This window comes from Ricinus communis, chromosome 1, assembly GCF_019578655.1.
Source record: "Ricinus communis isolate WT05 ecotype wild-type chromosome 1, ASM1957865v1, whole genome shotgun sequence".
NCBI classification, from domain to species: Eukaryota; Viridiplantae; Streptophyta; class Magnoliopsida; order Malpighiales; family Euphorbiaceae; genus Ricinus; species Ricinus communis.
In genome coordinates this window covers 10964966-10982176 of record NC_063256.1, presented here as the reverse complement: position 1 = coordinate 10982176, position 17211 = coordinate 10964966, and the positions used below count along the sequence as shown (strand labels likewise).

The following is a 17211-nucleotide window of genomic DNA, read 5'->3' as shown; positions in this document are numbered from 1 at the left end:
GTGAGCAAATCCAATGATTTATCATAAAAGTGGCAGGTCATATGGAATATTTTATTCCATTTTAAAGTAAAATAATAATAAATAAATAAATAAAAGTTTGCTAACACAGAACAAGGAAGACCCCAAAAAGAAGCTCCTTTTTCACCAACCGAAGGCATGAATAGGTGAGGGAAAATCTGATAAGATGGTGCGGCGATCAGTCAAGCAGTGGGGGCCAAATTCATATGCCGCTTTCGGAATTGTCTTTTGCTGCTGCTGCAGAGATGATCTTTGCGAACCAGATGCCAACCTGTATTTTGCTTTTCCAAATTTACGACCACCGAAGGTTGTGATTTTGTGGGGGAGGTGATAGGGAGCCCAATTCAATTATGGTTGTGTTTGATTAGTATTGGCGTCCATTCCATCACTTGTTACTTCAATCAAACACCTAACCAATTGGGCTCATAATGGACTGCCTTCTCTCTTCTCAACATGGGATTCTTTCTTTCTATCTAGTGTTTCATATACTCTACTTGGTTTATCATGTCACATAATTATAGATTATGGTATGTGCCATAATTTTTAGTTTATTGTGTTTCCATCATCATCATCATCCCACATGCACTACTAATTCTCTATATATTTTATTAAAATTTTGAGACGAAATGTATAATTATGTTCATGAATGTTAATCATTCAATCAATTTAACACTCTAATTTTTTATATAACTTAACAAACACTTGAATTTATTCTTTCCTTTTGTGGTATTTTAATATTTTTTGACATGTATTGCATGAAAGTGTTTAATACATCTACATGAATTGCATGAAAATATATTATTATTATCAGAAAATAAAGTTCAAGTGTATGTTATGTTAAATTAAAATTAAAAGTGTTTAGATGTTTAAAAACATTTCGATATTTATTAAACTGAGTAATTGATACAAATTCAGAAATATAAACATATACTTAGCTAAATTTTTGACAATTCAAAAAAATTATCAAAGAAATTAAATTTATATCGTTTACATTATGGAAAACACTCACTAATTATATTGAATTTAATCACTCAACATGATTTTATAGATCCTTTCATTCTATCAAATCTAGATCCCCAATTAGATCTTCTTGAAAGAAATCTCAAGTAACAAGTAATAATTAGTTAGTGTATATGCATTAGGCTTGCAAATTAGGAAACCATGTTATGAATTATGATGGAGACATGAGTAACATGTACGAGTACACGTGAACATGTGTTGGAAGGAAGTGTGTGGGGCATAAAGTTGCACAAAACAGCCAAGCCCTTCTCATTTTACAAGCAGAACTTCGCATTAAAGCAAACCCACAAATAAAAAGGAAAGGAAAAGAAGGACGCTATGATCTATTCTGTTTTGATGAACTACCAAATGCAAACCATAAAATAAAAGAAGACGCCCATCCACACATCAACTTGATCTCAAGCTTTCCACAGCCAAGAATGTAGGAAGATAGCTGACAAATTCTGAAAAGGTGCTACTGCTACTGCTGTACATCCAATATACACATACGCAAAACTCAATTGCTAGCCAGTTTTTGATTGGTGGGCTGTCTTCTATTTTGATGGAGTTGAAGGGGGACCTTCAGGTTTTCATTGAGAGAGCATGGGCTTTGCATGATGGGCTTAATGATGACATCAGAAACAGTAACAGCTCCTTCTGCACTTTCTGTTCTGAAAATGGTCGTTTCTCTAATATTTCACAGACATCATTTCAAGAAAAGCAGAGACTGATTGCCATTAGAGATTCATTAAAGGATGTTGGGGACGTGCTCATGCTCTTACAGGTACTTCATTCGTTTCCTCTTTCCTTTTTCTTATCTTTTCTGACATGCAGAGGTTGATTTTCAAGAAGTCACGGCTTACTTTATTAGCTTGCATTTGCTCGCTGCATTAGTTTGTTGATAATTTCTGGAATCTGAAATCTCAATGTTTTTGGTTTTCTTTATTGATAATTAAATTATACATGTTGTGCAAGCTAATTGCAGTTGTAATATGAGTAATTTATGGCTGCCAGCGCATTCCCATTACAATAATTTTGATAAAAGAATACCTCTAGTTTCAAAATCCTTGAAAAAGACAATCTATTGACAGCTACTTTCCTCTGCACAGTTGATCAAATTCATTTGCTTTGTTTTTTTAATCTTTATGCAGAAATTACAATCTTGGCAACTAATAGACAGGCATGCAGCACTCACTCGCTTAGAAGAAAGCAGAGTGATTCTAATAGAAAGAGTGAAAGAATATACAGGAAGACCTGTTGACGTTGTAAGAGAGCTGAATTCTTGTTTTAACAATGGAAACACTGCATTTGACTGGAGTGTGAATGGCACAACCAAGAAAAGAGTTGCAGATTCCAATAAGGAAAAGAAGAGGAGAAGTGGGTTTATGATTTGTGGCATTAGAATGTTAGTTGATCCACGGAAATGGCAAAAGGCATTTGTTGTGGCGGCCAAATTGGCAGTGGTTTCAGTAAGCATTTCATCTACAGTTATGCTTCGTCATGCCAACAGACAACAAAATTGCAGTCCAAGAGTTGAACCAAGGAAAGATACCATCTCTAGTAGCTCTTTGGATGTATTTCAAGGAAGAGGATGATTCTTAGTTACAAGCTTACATTTTCTTTATAATATTTTTAACATTGAGTAATCGTTCTTCAATCCATTCTCATTCTCATTTTCTGATTTAGACTGTCAATCGCTGCCAATCTAAGTGAATTATGCTTTTGCTTAAATTCATGAACAGCCATTCAAGATTTTGTTAAGTAATAAGAAGATTTTAATGGTTATATCTTAATTATGCACCCACTTGAAATATATAATTTAAGAGGAGAGAATTTCGATCCCAAACCTGTTACAAAATTACTTGTTCGTCCTACAAAATGGGATACAAAATGGGAAAACGAATACCATTGCCATACTCATTAAAGAAGCTCCAATATCCATATAATTTAGCACATTATTCATAATCAGTAATAGATACTGTTGAGGATACTATTGTGCATACATCAGAACCAAAGCAAGTTAGCAATATTTAACAGTCAAAGACTGTTAGTAAGGACCAACAGTCTTTGACTGTTAGACAAGGCCTCAGCCACTCTAATCATCATAGGCCAGAAATGAGAGAAAATGAGCAACCCTCCTCCCCTAGGGAAGAAGGGTCACTTCTACCTTCCCCTAGCTAAAATAGAACGTTGTAATAGCAATAGGACCGTTACAAGCTCAACATGTATATAACAAGACTCCTAATCTTCATGTAATCTTAGAATACTTATGTATAGCATCACAGATCAATAAATCCAACAACTTACAAACTTTCACATGGTATCAGAGCATGTTTAATCCTGTCTTCTCTTACTAAAAATCAAACCAACATAGAAACAATTTCTTCTGCCATGTCTCACACAGATATCACAAAACTGACCAATATTGTGTTAAAAGGCAACCAAAATTACTTTGAATGGTCGAGATCAGTCTACATTAGCCTCAGTGGCAGAAAAAAATTGGGGTTCATCACAGGGACTCGTAGCAGACCTCAACCAACCAATCCAAGACAACCATCAAAGGAAGAATTGGAGGCAATTGAGGAGTGGCAGACGACAGACCATTTGGTCATGTCGTTGCTCACTAACACAATGGAGCCTCAGATAGCACGTCTGTGTATGCTATTAGAATCCTCACAGGCAATATGGAGCAAAGTCAAAAGCCTCTACGACCATGAGCAAAACTACGCTCACATTTTCAATCTAAAATAGGAATTAGCCAAAATAAAGCAAGGAACACAGTCAAGCATAAGCTACGCAACAAAAATCCTTACCAAATGGGAGGAATTGCAAAGCTACCTTCCACCGACGACTGATCCAGAAGAACTAAGGAAAAGAGCTCAACAAGACCTTGTTTACACATACCTTGGCGGGTTGGACACAAGTTATGAAGCCATTCGTTCACAAATCCTTCTGTCAAGCCAACTCTCTCCAATAGATGTTGTCATAGCCACCATCCAGCAGGAGGAGACCAGACGAGCAACCATGGCTGGATCGAGTGGCGTTGACAGCTCGGAAAACAGAGCTTACCTCGCCAATCCTTCACAGCTTCGAGAGACCAGTCGAGCGAGAGGAGCACCCGCAAGCATCGAGAGGTGCGACCACTGCGAAAGGCAGGGGCACGCTCAAGACCGTTGCTGGCACCTCCATCCCAGTCTTCGGCCAAGTCTCGGCAGAAGTGAGAAAGGAAGGAACGGGAGAAGAGAAGAGAAGAAGAGGTTCGGAGGCCTTGGGGTCATGAACCCTAGAAATAATGAAATAAGGGAGTCGGGTTGTGAGAGTAACGGGTTGGTGTCTTTTAACCTACATCGACCCGACTTGACCGACCCGAACCGACCCGGAAACAGTGAACCGACCCGATCCGGATCCTTTGAACCGACCCGAACCGGCTATTACCCGACCCGACCCGAAAATAATGACCCTAATCAGGCTCATTCCGCTCAACATACTCGGTCCGAATCCGACCTTCGCTCGAGTACTATTGAACAATCTCAACTTAGAGACCTAATTGATCAACTTTAGTAGATTGTTCAGCTTCAGCAAACCTGTGGGTTAGGATCGCACTACAGGGAAGATGATTGCACTCTCCACGATACTGTGTCTTATCGTGAGCCCATCTACGAGGATACCACCGGGGCATCTCCTTCCGGGGGAGACTCTACACCCCAAGCAGATCTCACTGCTGAGGAAACTCCTTCAGGGGGAGAGAATGTGCCACAAGGAGAAGCAATTGCCTTACGACAATCCTCTCGGTTAATTAGACCTCCTACCAGGTTAAGGGACTATGTGTCCCATAAGGTGTCGTATCCAATCCAACACTTCATTAATTATACTTCTGTATCAAATCAGTATAAGGCCTTCCTAGCAAATCTCACCACACACACTGAGCCCTCTTCCTTCTACGAAGCTAACATTAATCCCAATTGGTGTAAAGCCATGAAGGAAGAGCTACAGGCATTAGAAAAAAATGACACCTGGAACATTATCACCTTGCCTCAAAATAAGAAACCTGTAGGGTGTAAATGGGTGTATAAGATTAAGTATAAATGCGATGGCACCATCGAAAGATATAAGGCCAGGTTAGTTGCCAAGGGATTTACTCAGACCTATGGCGTAGACTACTAAGAAACCTTTGCTCCTGTAGCAAAAATGAGTATGGTTCGCATATTATTATCTGTTGCTATTAATTCAGGTTGGCACTTGTTCCAAATGGACGTAAAGAACGCCTTTCTCCAAGGGTCTTTGGATGAAGAAGTCTACATGACTCTTCCTTCAGGACACAAGGATTCCTCAAACCATTCTCTGTATGTAAGCTAAAAAAGGCTATTTATGGATTAAAGCAATCCCCAAGAGCATGGTATGCCAAGCTAAGTCATTTTTTGTTAAAAATTAATTTTCATAAATGTGCTTCAGATTCGTCTATGTTTGCCAAACACACATATACACATCCACCATTATTATTCTTGTGTATGTTGACGACGTAATCATAACTGGTAATAATAATAAAGAAATTGAAGAAGTAAAGCTAAAACTTAAAAGAGAATTTGATATCAAAGATCTAGGACAATTATCATACTTTCTAGGGATAGAAATTGCAAAATCTCATAAAGGCTTATTTCTGTCCCAAAGGAAATATACTCTTGACCTATTAAAAGAAATAGGAAAATTAGGAGTAAAACCAGCAAATACTCCAATGGAGACTAAAACCAAACTAAATTTGGAAGATGGGGAACCTATAGATAACATAGGAAGCTATCAGCATCTAGTAGGAAAACTGATATATTTAACCGTCACTAGACCTGATATCTCCTATGCTGTAAGTATGGTGAGCCAGTTTATGCATGCCCCTCGCTCCTGTCACCTGGACGCCATCGATAGAATCCTCAGATATCTTAAGGGTTCTCCAGGTCAAGGTATTTGGATGAAAAATAATAATGCTAACACTATTACAGGTTTCTCTGATGCAGATCAAGTGAAGTTGTGATAGAAAGTCAACTTCGTGGATACCGTACATCTGTAGGGAAACCTAAGTGACTTGGAAGAGCAAAAGCAATCAGAATCGCGAAGGTCCAAAGGTCAAGCCGAGTATCGTGCCATGGCATCGACAGCTAGTGAGCTTATTTGGATTAAGCAAGTACTGTTTGACATGGAGATTAAAGGCAAAGGTCCGATGGAAATGTACTGTGATAACCAGGCAGCCAGACACATCGCATTGAACCCTGTCTTTCACGAAAGGACCAAACATATTAAAGTTGACTGTCACTTCATAAGGGAGAAAGTCCAAACAGGAGAAATTGCAACTCCATTCGTCAGAAGCCATGAACAGCTGGCAGATATCTTCACAAAGGCTCTAGACAAAGCAAGTCACCAAAGGCTCATCAGCAAGATGGGTTATATCAACTTATTTGAACCCACCCTGAGGGGGAGTGTTGAGGATACTGCTGTGCATACATCAGAACCAAAGCAAGTTAGCAATATTCAACAGTCAAAGACTGTTAGTAAGGACCAACAGTCTTTGACTGTTAGACAAGGCTTCAGCCACTCTAATCATCATAGGCCAGAAATGAGGGAAAATGAGCAACCCTCCTCCCCTAGGGAAGAAGGGTCACTTCTACCTTCCCCTAGCTAAAACAGAACGTTGTAATAGCAATAGGACCGTTGCAAACTCAACATGTATATAACAGGACTCCTAATCTTCATGTAATCTCAGAATACTTATGTATGGCATCACAGATCAATAAATTCAACAACTTACAAACTTTCACAGATACTAATACTATTGAGGAAAAGACAGCGGAATATTATAATGCGTGATTTTAGTTTGTTCTAAGAAGCAAAATCTTTGGAATGTTTCTTGTAGTCAAAAAAATTTCTTGGAATCTTTCAATGACATTTCTTTCTGGTTTGGTTTTGTATTTTGATTTGAAGAGACCAATTTTCATGGATCACGTTTTGTATTTGCTTTTATTTTTTATTTTTAAATAAAAAATCAAAAATAATTCGAAAACAACAATAAAACCACTGAAAAATAATTAAAGACAATCTTACCGTAAATTTCAGAAAAAATATAAAAATAATAATTCTATTTTTTATTAATTTAAAATATTTTTAAAAAGTTTCCTTTTTATTTTAGATCCACTCGAGCTCGAGCTCGAATATGAACAATCCGATCTTTTTTACCAATTTGGAACTGTTTTTTCTTTTAGGCCTCACTGCTCTGCACAAATTTATAGATCAAACTTATATGTTTTTTTTTACATATATAATGTTTGCTTTTATACCACACTTTTCTGAAAGTTTTCTTTTTTGCTAATTCTTCTTTTTTTTTTTTTTACGCTATCTGAACCTTTATTTTTCATTTCTACTCTTAAACGTGATTTTGGGCTTTGTGCTTAATTTTAAACTTTTCATCACATTTTTTTACTGTTTGTTTTCTTTTTTTGATTTATTTTCGTAACGAATCTTAACTATCATTTTCTCTCTCTTGTTTGCAATATTAGTTGCAAATATGATCATTCAACCTACTTTAGTTGATTGTTAACAATGAAAAACCATAGATTTCAATTCAAGACAAATCCTTATCCAAACTCTAAAAGGATTGCAACAAATTTAACAACTTTCTCATTAACAATTCACATTATCAAATAGAAAAATTAAAAATCAAGAATTTTTTAAAAATAAATTCATTAGTTTTTTAATTTTATAAGAATTAAATCCAATTTCAGAATTTTATTTGGTTAAATTTGTGTTACTTTAAATTTTAATATATTAAAATGCTTTAAAAAAACCATATTATGTGATTTTTTAAATACCTAAAAATTATAGAAGATAAATATTGAATTTCAAAACTCAATTCTACAAAATACTAAATACTTATATCTATTTTGTAAAAAATCTAAAAAATAGTATATATCAAATATATAGATATATTATAAGTATATATTTTAAGATTTAGAAATTTTTTTATTTATATTGTATGCTTGATATATAACTTGTAAATTTATATATATATATATTATGGATAAAACATATTTTATAAGAAAATATAAAATAATTTTTAAAGTATACATTAAGTATATAATATATTTATTTTAGGTATATGATAATATTATTGTTATTGAGATGCATAAACTTTGATGCAAAGCTTTATATACTCAATAGCTTTTATATTCAATAGCATGACTTAGTTTTATAAATTAAAACTTATGTAGCTAAATAGTTTTTATAACTATTTATGAGCGATTAGAATTATTTATTAAAACCTATAATACTCTACAACAAATATATAAATTTAATGAATTTAGAAATGATAGTAGATACTTATTATATACTGTTAAATTTATAAATTTATTTGAATTTAAGTTAAATATACTCATAATATATTTCGATGATGATTTTTGTATATTTGAAATAAATGTGATATCAAATCTCTATTCTTGTTCATTCCATTTTAATTTTGATTTGACATTATTTTCATAAAGTTTGAAAAGTTGTTGTCTTTCAATATGAGAGTCCTTATTACATTAAAATTTACATACCTTATTATTTTTTCCAATAAAAATAATAAGTATCGTGTCCATATCGATATATAAAATAATGTAAAAATGATTTTAAAATCCGAACAGAAAAAATTTAGTAAGCACCAAAGTATCATATATATATATATACTGTCTACTATTTACCTTAAAAACTGTTTATACTTTTATTCATTTTAGAAAATAATTTTTTTTATATAATATGTAATTGAGAAATAATTTTTATACAATTATATTCATATAATAATCAATATACAAATTTTACAAGATATATATCAAACAAAGACAATATAAATATAATTTTACTAAATTAAGAAAATATATACTTATGATATACTTATATATACCCGATATATATTTAGTATATATTTTTACCTGTATACTTTTAAAATTATTTTATATTTTTTATATATAATATATAATTAATATATTTCTTTTATATATCTATATTCATATAATAGTCAACATATAAAAAATTTATACGATATATATCAAACACACACAATATAAAAATAAGTTTACTAAATTTTAAAATTATATACCTATAGATACTTGATATATACTATTTCCTAAATTTTAGGCAAAATAGATCTAATTAATTAGTCTTTTGAAGATCCCAGTTTTTAAATCCGTTATTCATCTTTTGTAACTTTAAAAATCATATAATATAGTCGTTTTTTTAAATATGTTAATATAATAAAATTTAAAGTAACACAAACCAAATACATAGATGTTTAAAATTGGATTATCTCTTATAAACTTTAAAAACTGATGAATGTATCTTAAAAAAATTTCTCAACATTCATTTTTTATTTGTTGTTATGTATTTCTAATTATTGATAAAATTACTACTTGATTTTTTATAATTTTTTTTATTTAGTGCTGTGATTTTTTTACTTTTAATTTGAATATTTTTGAGGTAAAACAAGTGTGTGCTCGCTTTGTATAAAAGTAAATATGTTACACATGGAGCGTTCTTTTTTAAGTCTTTGAAGCTTAAGGTATAAATATTAATTAGGTTAATATTTTAGACATTTGTATAAATATTTCAAAATTTTAAGCATGAGAGAAGTATATTGGGCTGGGCTAAGGCCTAGAATGATATGGCCCTACCCAATCAAAAACAGAGGCCCATTACATGCCACCTCAAAGTGAGACCGCCTCTAATCGTTTGGCGCCCTCATTTCCACGCCAGGAATCATTTTCCACCTTTCTGTTTAATATTTTCCCATGCAAATTGGAAAGCTCTAGAAGTTAGAAAGACATCAAAACTTTTCTTTCTTTTCTTTTTTTTAATAAAAGAAAAACACTAACCGAATAGCCAATTCAATTCAGACTGAAACAAACACGCAATTCCTGTCTCCCCAACTTAAATTGGATTTCATTTCCATAATTCACAACGGCAGAGCAGTGTCAAACTTGTTCTCTTTCTTCGCTATTAAAAATCTTGGAAAAACAAATGGGTCAGAATTTTAACATGAAGAGAGGGAATTGAAAGAATGGTGGGAGGGCTAAAACAGAGCCTGCCTACAAGGATAAGCGCAGCGGCTGCTGCTTCAAGAGTGGATATTGATGGAAACGTTTCTTCTGTTTCAGAAACGATGTTTGTTTCTAATAAAGATGGGGATGATCCTCCTAAAACGCTGTCGTCAGATGTCAATATAGGTCTGGGTGAGAGAGCCCTTTCTGCTGCTGGTGCCGCTGTTGTCTCGGCCATCATTGTTAATCCTCTAGATGTCGCTAAGGTCTTCTACTCTTTTTCTCTTTTCTTTTTTTTTTTTTCTTTTTTTTTCAAAAAAGAAAAATAAGTGTAAATTCTTAATTCTTTTTAAAATTATATTTTATAGAATTCTGTCTATTCTTATTGTTGACATATTTGCATTTATCTCTAATAGACAAGATTGCAAGCACAGGCAGCTGGATTTCCTAATCAAGGATTATGTGGAACAGCATGTTTGGGAACAGATATGGTATTCTTACTAGTACTAGTCCTCTCTACAGTTTGATTCAATTATTTTTTTGCACAATGTAATAATTTCCGTTGTCGACTTTTGAGTGCTGTTGTTTATTTCTTCATATAAAAATGGTGAACAGATTCTTTCGGATTTGAAACATGGAGTCCGTGGTTCGGAACCATTATGTGCTTCGGGATGTACTAAGTACAAGGGAACCATGGATGTCTTTTATAAAGTTACTCGCCAGGTTGGTTCTTTTGCTCTACTACTTTTATGTACTAATATACTGCTAATGTTTCTAATTGATGAGCAAAATCATTTATAATGTTTGGAATATTCTATTGTTATTTCATCACTTTAACATTTTCAATGATGCAATATCTACTGTTTCTATACCTATGAGCAACCTTACATTAGCTTGAAATTGAATATTTTAATGGAATATCCTTTTGGCAGTTAACTACACATCCGTACTACTATAACATTTGTTGTTGTTTCTGTTGATTATTGGTGAACAAATACTTATTCAAAAGTTTCACAGTGGTGAAATTGTGCAGGAAGGATTTGGCAGACTGTGGAGGGGTACAAATGCAAGCTTAGCTTTGGCAGTGCCAACTGTAAGTCTATTAAATTTAAAGAGGATTTTCTCCATCATCATTATAAATTATTGAGTGATGAAGCTGATGCTTTATAGTATCAGGTACTTGTTGACCTCTTCACTAGATTGTTTTTGCTGATTCTCATTGGATCCTTATTGTCAATCAGGTGGGCATCTACCTTCCTTGTTATGACATTTTCAGGAATTTAATGGAAGATTTAACTACTCATCATGCTCCAGGCTTGACGCCATATGTACCATTAGTTGCAGGGTCACTATCACGTTCACTAGCCTGTGTTACTTGTTATCCTGTGGAGTTGGCAAGAACCCGCATGCAGGTTCATCCCATGTCTCTCCACCTTGGTCTGCTTGAATTTCCTTGGCTGTCCACTTATATTGAATATTACTCATGTAGTAACTTTCTCCTATATAGAGATCATCTAATTATTTATCAAGATCTTTTGCTTGCTTATTTTGTTACAGTAAGAATTACAGTAATCAGAGTCTGATTCCTGTTTTACCTTTTCTAATCTCACTTTTTGTATTGTAAATCTTCTCTTCTTTACCATTATCCCCGTCGATATGATCAATCTAAATGGAAGAATTCATTCTGCCTAAAATGGTATTTATGTTTTCAACTAAATTGGAAATGGTGCTTTCAAAAATAATAAAAAAAATTAATAATATCAAAGTATATTATCTCCTGCGAGAGTTAGCAGTATTCTATGAGATTTAAACTGTCCATCCTTAGAAGTTATGCACCATATTTAATTTTCAGTCTGTTGAAACTGCAGTATATTTTGTTTTATACTTCATGCAGTGAGGGAACCCTATGTTTTGGAGAGTCAGTTTCTTATGGAATGTCCTTTCATTATGTTCTCCTCTTTATGATGTTAGGCATTTAAAGAAACCCAAAATGGTGCAAAGCCTGCAGGGGTTTGGAAAACATTAGTTGAGATGACCAACCTAGTCAGGGGCACAAACAATCTTCAGAAGTGTAAGGAATCCTGATTGGATTGATCTTTCCATTGAGTATTGGTTACTGTTGCAACTGATAGAGTATATTACCTTCTCACCCATGCATGAATTGGTTCTGACACATTATCAACAACAGTGCAAAGTTATCGCGTCTTATGGACTGGCCTTGGTGCACAACTGGCTCGAGATGTTCCTTTTTCTGCAATCTGTTGGTCAACCCTTGAGTTTGTGAGTATACATTCACTTAAAATTTAGATGGTGATTTCAATTGTTTTTCTTTTAATCTAATTTTCATATTGAACTGAGTGCTTTGCTTTCTTTTTATACATGTCTTCAGATCAGAAGAAGAATTCTTACTCTTGTAGATGATGAGGCCCGTGCAACCAGTGTCCTTGGAGCAAATTTCTCTGCTGGTTTTGTTGCAGGGAGTCTAGCAGCTGCTCTAACATGTCCATTAGATGTAGCAAGGACTAGAAGGCAGATAGAGGTAATACTCCAAAACTGGCCTTTGTTATTTGACTCTTTTGAAGGTACATAAAGAATTGAAATGTTCTTTTAAAAGACTTGCATATAATGGAATTGCATCAGATATTTGATTAGGGGGGGAGCAGGGGCAGGGGCAGGGGTGGGCGCAGGAGTGGAAATGTAAAGGTTGGAGATAACAATTATCATTTGGTGTCACAGCTATTATTGTATTGTGACATAAAACCTTGGAAGAAATTATAAAGGTTTTAGTTGAACTGGAAAGTAACTATATTTAGTTGGTTATGGCATGGAACAAATGGATGGACTTCCAAATGATGTTTACTGACTTTGACATGAAATTTAGGTTTGTTACTGATGTGTTCTGTTGTTTGCAATTGATAGAAGGATCCAACAAGGGCGTTAACTATGACGGCAATAAAGACATTGCAGGAAGTCTGGAGGTATATTACTCTCTGCTGTGTAATCTTTGTTCCACGAAACGTATAATCTTGTTGAAATAATATACTTTCAGATTTCTTTATTGACGATGTAAGGATGCCTGTTTACACCATTAAATTATTTCCAGAACCACTCATATATTAACACCTGGTCTAATTACTGTTATTAGGGGCATTTCTACTTGGGAGGGTTAACTATATAGGGCAGCACTTAATAAGGGATCATGTAGCATTTGGTAGGTGATTCTGTTATATGAAGTTGAAAGGGCCAATATTTAGGTAAGAAAGCCCATCACCATTTTTATAGGAACCCTGATTGCTTAAGCTGCCAAGTATTGGTCATTGATTCATGGATTGTGGATTACAACTTCTTAATACAACAAATGTTCATTTTGTTTTAGCTCTCTTAGGAAGCAGACGAGTTTTCTCATTCTCTAGGTCCGGAGGCTAACATTATCTGCTTTTCCCATTCCATGTTGATGTTCATATCTTTAGTGAAGCTGTTGATGCTTCAAAGCATATTTCTTGCCATGCTGTTCTACTATTTTCTAGGGTTCAAACAATCAGGTGTGATTGGCACCCCATGCTCTTAAGCTAAGAACATAAATTGGTAGTCCTTAATGTTCTATTTTTCTACTTAACTCGTCTATCTCCTGCTAACTGAACTGCCACCATCCATGATTGCTTCTTTTGGATAAGCTATTTTCTTATGTATTTGTATTAGCCAGTGTTTGTATTTCTTTGCCAATTATCTTTTCTTTTTGTGTGTTTCATTTGCAAGAATAGATTGCAGATGGCATATTTGTATATACTTTTTGGTGATTGGAGGAAAATAATGTTTATGATATTGGTAATTATCAACATTTCTATGTAAAACTCATAGTTGACTTGTCATATGTTGTGTTTGCATGTACTTCGAACTTCTATAGTCAAAATCTATTAATAAAGCTCTTGGACAATTTTTCTGTGCGCCAAATGTTAGTCCTAATTTTGATGTGGAACAGGGATGGAGGGTTTAGAGGACTATTCACAGGAATTGGTCCCCGTGTTGCTCGTGCTGGCCCTTCTGTGGGAATAGTCGTTTCCTTTTATGAAGTCGTCAAGTATACACTAAATCAATAGACACCATGTTACTTACTGAAAGAGCTGCAACTTTTATGGAACATAAAAGATTCGGTTCAGGGTTCTCTTGAAAGAATCATGTTCCTGTCGTTGGTATTGAAGAAGTTGGGCAAGCATTTCCGCATTGGCACGGACATGATTTGGTTCAGAAGCAGATCACAGTATATGTTTGAACAATAACAGATCCCCTTCTCGAGGCCTGGGAGCCCATGGTAGACTCTTTACACGTTTCCAGCAATGGCTTCATTGTTTTTTTTTTTTTTTTTTTTATACTTTTCCATTAATAATTGATATAATATCCTCTTTTTCTGTTCCCGTTTATGCCAAGATTTATTTATTTATTTTTTTTCTGTGAAGCCTGAAGTTGTGACTTCAGAGTGTTGGGGAATTTTCTTGTTTCCCAAATCATGAGGAAAAAGTAAATTACTAAAGAAGACCGCGGACTGCAATTTTGGTGTAATTTGAAAATTAATTAAAATATTCGTTTGGCAGCATGACTGCTGCTGCATACAGGAAAAACAAGTACATTATACGTTTAAGCTATAGAAAGGTCACATTCCAAGTGAAAATGACGTCGAATCCAAAGATAACACCAAAATCTAAATACAACTGGCCATATTCACTCGAAGATGTGCCTTGATTAAATTACTGGATTCTTTTCCCCCCTCTTTAGTTTAACAGATAGCAAATTCCTGTTCACAACAAGCTGGCACATGGCAATCCTTAATTTATGCATTATTGCCAGCGGAACTCAATAGTTGAGCAATTTTCCTAGGGCCATTATAATTTGAATTTGCAGAAAAGGAAGAAGTTGAGCTTTGTAGCGAAATGCAGAGGCAATCAATGACACAAATATTCAAATCAAATCGTTGAGAACACATATGGCACTATTATCCAATCACCACCTACCTTTCAATTTATCAACATAAGGTAATAAATCTCCTCCTGAACCCCGATTATACAATAATAATGCCAGTAAAAAAAATAAAAGATAAGAGAAAAGAATACTTGGAATGTTTCTAGAAGTCCTAAAAAGAAACAAATCAAAAGAAGCTGTAAGAGGAGGAAGCATCCAGCGGGTGGATAAGGTATGTGAGCACTAAGGCCACCACCATCAACATGTATGCAATTCCTTGATCAATTGCAGTACCTGTAATGTAACAATAAACCCATTTTTTTTTAATCACTAAATGCTTCAAGAAAAGATTATTTCAGATCTTAAACATAAATCAGCAACAACAGAAAAAGAAATAATAAAGAATACAAACAGATCTGAAAAGCAAAATAATTCTTCGTTTTTTTTTTTAAGAAAAAAAAAAGGAAAAAAGGAGGGCATACCATCGCTAGTAGGAGCAGGGGCAGGAGCCTGGGCTCGGACGGAGGGAGAGAAAATGACGAAAAGAAGAGTGAAGATAGTCGCAAATCCAAACAAAGTCCTGGATGATGATGAGACTGCCATTTTCTTTTAAAGTTAAGAGAGAAATAGAATAAGAATGCAGGTAGGGAATTAGTAGGAGGAGCTTGAGAGAAGTATGAGGAGAGAAGAAGGAGAAGAGGGAGAATTCATTTAAATAAACGAGAGGATACCGGCTGCCCACTATCACAGGGTGTTCAGTCGGTAATTACAATTCTATTGTTCGTGCTGTGGGTCTACTTAGATTTCTTTTAGAAAAGAATTATAATAATCATAAACAATAAAGAAAGAAGGCTTATTATTGAGACTGAACGGCCATGTGGGTAGTAGCAGTCTTTCTTTCTATTTGTTTTTTGGTACCAGCCTGTCAGCATAGTTGTCGCTGACTCGTTTATTTCCTTTTCTTACCTAATCTTTTTTTTCATTATTGTAACGGATTTAACGGCTAATTTCTTCAATGTTTTTCTCTTTCTTTCAATTTTGAAAATGCTGTAGGGGCAGACTAATGCAAGTTTGAAAATATGAATCTAAATCCCCAGCCAATTCCAATTTGAAATGCCAGAGATTTGCTTGAAGCAATTTTATCTAATGGGATTTTCTTTTTTCAGATGACAGGAGAATCTTTTTTTTTTTTTTTTTTGAAAATAGTGAGGTCGAGATTTACAGTTTATAGATGCCCAGCTATAGAATTGAAACTACAAAATTTGAATGGATATTAGTTAGATGGACAGTACCAATAAAAAATCAAAGCATTCTAGACGAAATATAAGCTTCACGGGGTGACAACAATGAAGAAATACAAACCTATTACAGCCCAACATTCTAAAATAATGGACTAGCATAGGCGTAAAACAATTTGGTTTTCTAATAATAATGCAAGCTTAATTCATAGGCAAACAATTTGGATGGCTTCCAACTAGGAGAACCATGAAGGCCAGTGAGTGGACTGGACTTTTGGATTTTTACATCGATTATGGAAAATGTGTGAATAGATTATGAAGATTAGCATATTCTTTACCTGTGTATTTATGTTATTATCTAAAGCAAATGATTTCACAATATCAGAATTGGCACATTATTTGAGTTACTATACAAACAGTTCATAAATAATTTGCCTCATCAAGTGTTACTAATATCATTTCCGTGGCGGTCCCTTGAGAGAGAGAAGCAAGGGGGGAGAGGGCAGTCCAGAAGAAGCAAGCTGAGCTACAAAATAATTCGGTGATAGAAGGAATTTCATGATTTCATCAACAATCAATGCCCCTTGTATTTCTTGTCTTTCTTGGCTCTTTAATTGTTGCAGTTCTTATTTGCTGTGTCATCCTGGATGTCCAATGCCCCACTCCACAAGTGGGGTTTGGCCTTTGAGGATCATGGGAGACCAGATTTTCAAAAAAAAAAAAATATTCAAGATGAAAGACAAGTAAGCATATCATGTGAAGTATATAAATGCTAAGTTGAATCTCTAAACTAATTTTCTCCATCCAATCTAAAAGAAAAAGGAGTTGAAAATTATCCATGCACTTAAGTTTTATAACTCGACTAATTCATAACGCCCCAAATCGATTCATCTTAAACCCATTTTGGTAGCAATAGGATGGTTAACTATCAACTCATATTTTAAGTGAAA

The 17211-nt window shown here is 34.3% G+C and overlaps 3 protein-coding genes across 7 annotated transcripts; 2 read left to right on the top strand and 1 right to left on the bottom strand.

Annotated features, from left to right (window-relative positions):
- Positions 1–1324: 1324 nt before the first annotated feature.
- Positions 1325–2702, top strand: LOC8268641. The gene is made up of 2 exons (XM_002532609.4): positions 1325–1801; positions 2169–2702. The coding sequence occupies exons 1-2, from the start codon at positions 1580–1582 to the stop codon at positions 2610–2612; spliced, it is 666 nt and encodes a 221-aa protein (XP_002532655.1). The 5' UTR covers positions 1325–1579; the 3' UTR covers positions 2613–2702.
- Positions 2703–9816: 7114 nt separating this feature from the next.
- On the top strand, positions 9817–14508 carry LOC8268642 (mitochondrial carrier protein MTM1). 5 transcript variants are annotated; one of them, XM_015727531.3, is made up of 10 exons: positions 9817–10336; positions 10487–10561; positions 10686–10793; positions 11104–11163; positions 11312–11482; positions 12042–12141; positions 12259–12350; positions 12460–12609; positions 12993–13048; positions 13216–13445. In XM_015727531.3, the coding sequence occupies exons 1-10, from the start codon at positions 10091–10093 to the stop codon at positions 13238–13240; spliced, it is 1083 nt and encodes a 360-aa protein (XP_015583017.2). In that variant the 5' UTR covers positions 9817–10090; the 3' UTR covers positions 13241–13445. The 5 variants fall into 5 exon arrangements, with proteins under 5 accessions (XP_015583017.2, XP_015583015.2, XP_015583016.2 ...); XM_015727529.3 differs by lacking the exon at positions 13216–13445 and adding an exon at positions 14050–14508 and having other exon boundaries at positions 9820–10336; XM_015727530.3 differs by having other exon boundaries at positions 9820–10336; positions 12990–13048.
- Positions 14509–14996: 488 nt separating this feature from the next.
- LOC8268643 (arabinogalactan protein 16) lies at positions 14997–15822 on the bottom strand. The gene is made up of 2 exons (XM_002532611.4): positions 15506–15822; positions 14997–15317 (listed from the first exon to the last, which is right to left on the bottom strand). The coding sequence occupies exons 1-2, from the start codon at positions 15624–15626 to the stop codon at positions 15211–15213; spliced, it is 228 nt and encodes a 75-aa protein (XP_002532657.1). The 5' UTR covers positions 15627–15822; the 3' UTR covers positions 14997–15210.
- Positions 15823–17211: the final 1389 nt, after the last annotated feature.